We start from the raw sequence: 320 nt of genomic DNA, 5'->3' as shown, positions 1-320 counted from the left end.
ATTTCTCTCATACTACGCATACTGCAAACGACTCAGACTGGTTAAAATTACCTTCTTGTTTCCTTTGGTTCGCTGGGCATTCTTATCCTTCCCCATCGCTGCTATTTATCAATAAATATCTCCAAAGTCCCGATTATCAAACATGCACACAGTCTACCGTGGTTCCATCTGAAACATGTTGCTTGGCTGGGAGTCCAAGACTAATATTTTTGACCAATGAGAAGACCTCTTTCTACGTAGAGTTTAATTCCAGTATTCTGATTGGTTATTTTTGGAAATCTGTGAGACTTTAGAAACGGCGTTCGCAAAAGCTTGAATGC

At 40.0% G+C, this 320-nt stretch overlaps 1 protein-coding gene across 1 annotated transcript in view; it reads right to left on the bottom strand.

Moving 5' to 3' along the window:
- Nucleotides 1-320, bottom strand: part of Ltn1 (E3 ubiquitin-protein ligase listerin) — a 21,245-nt gene extending 20,925 nt beyond the window's left edge. The window contains exon 1 of the mRNA XM_043029136.2: nucleotides 52-320. Coding sequence (XP_042885070.2) covers nucleotides 52-96 — 45 coding nt within the window. The 5' untranslated portion in view covers nucleotides 97-320. The remainder of the gene's footprint in view (nucleotides 1-51) is intronic.

The sequence above is a fragment of the Penaeus japonicus genome, unplaced genomic scaffold, assembly GCF_977035675.1.
Source record: "Penaeus japonicus unplaced genomic scaffold, GWHDUDI00000001_assembly GWHDUDI00000028, whole genome shotgun sequence".
NCBI classification, from domain to species: Eukaryota; Metazoa; Arthropoda; class Malacostraca; order Decapoda; family Penaeidae; genus Penaeus; species Penaeus japonicus.
Note: the sequence above shows the minus strand (reverse complement) of the source record. Positions and strands in the feature narration are given on the sequence as shown.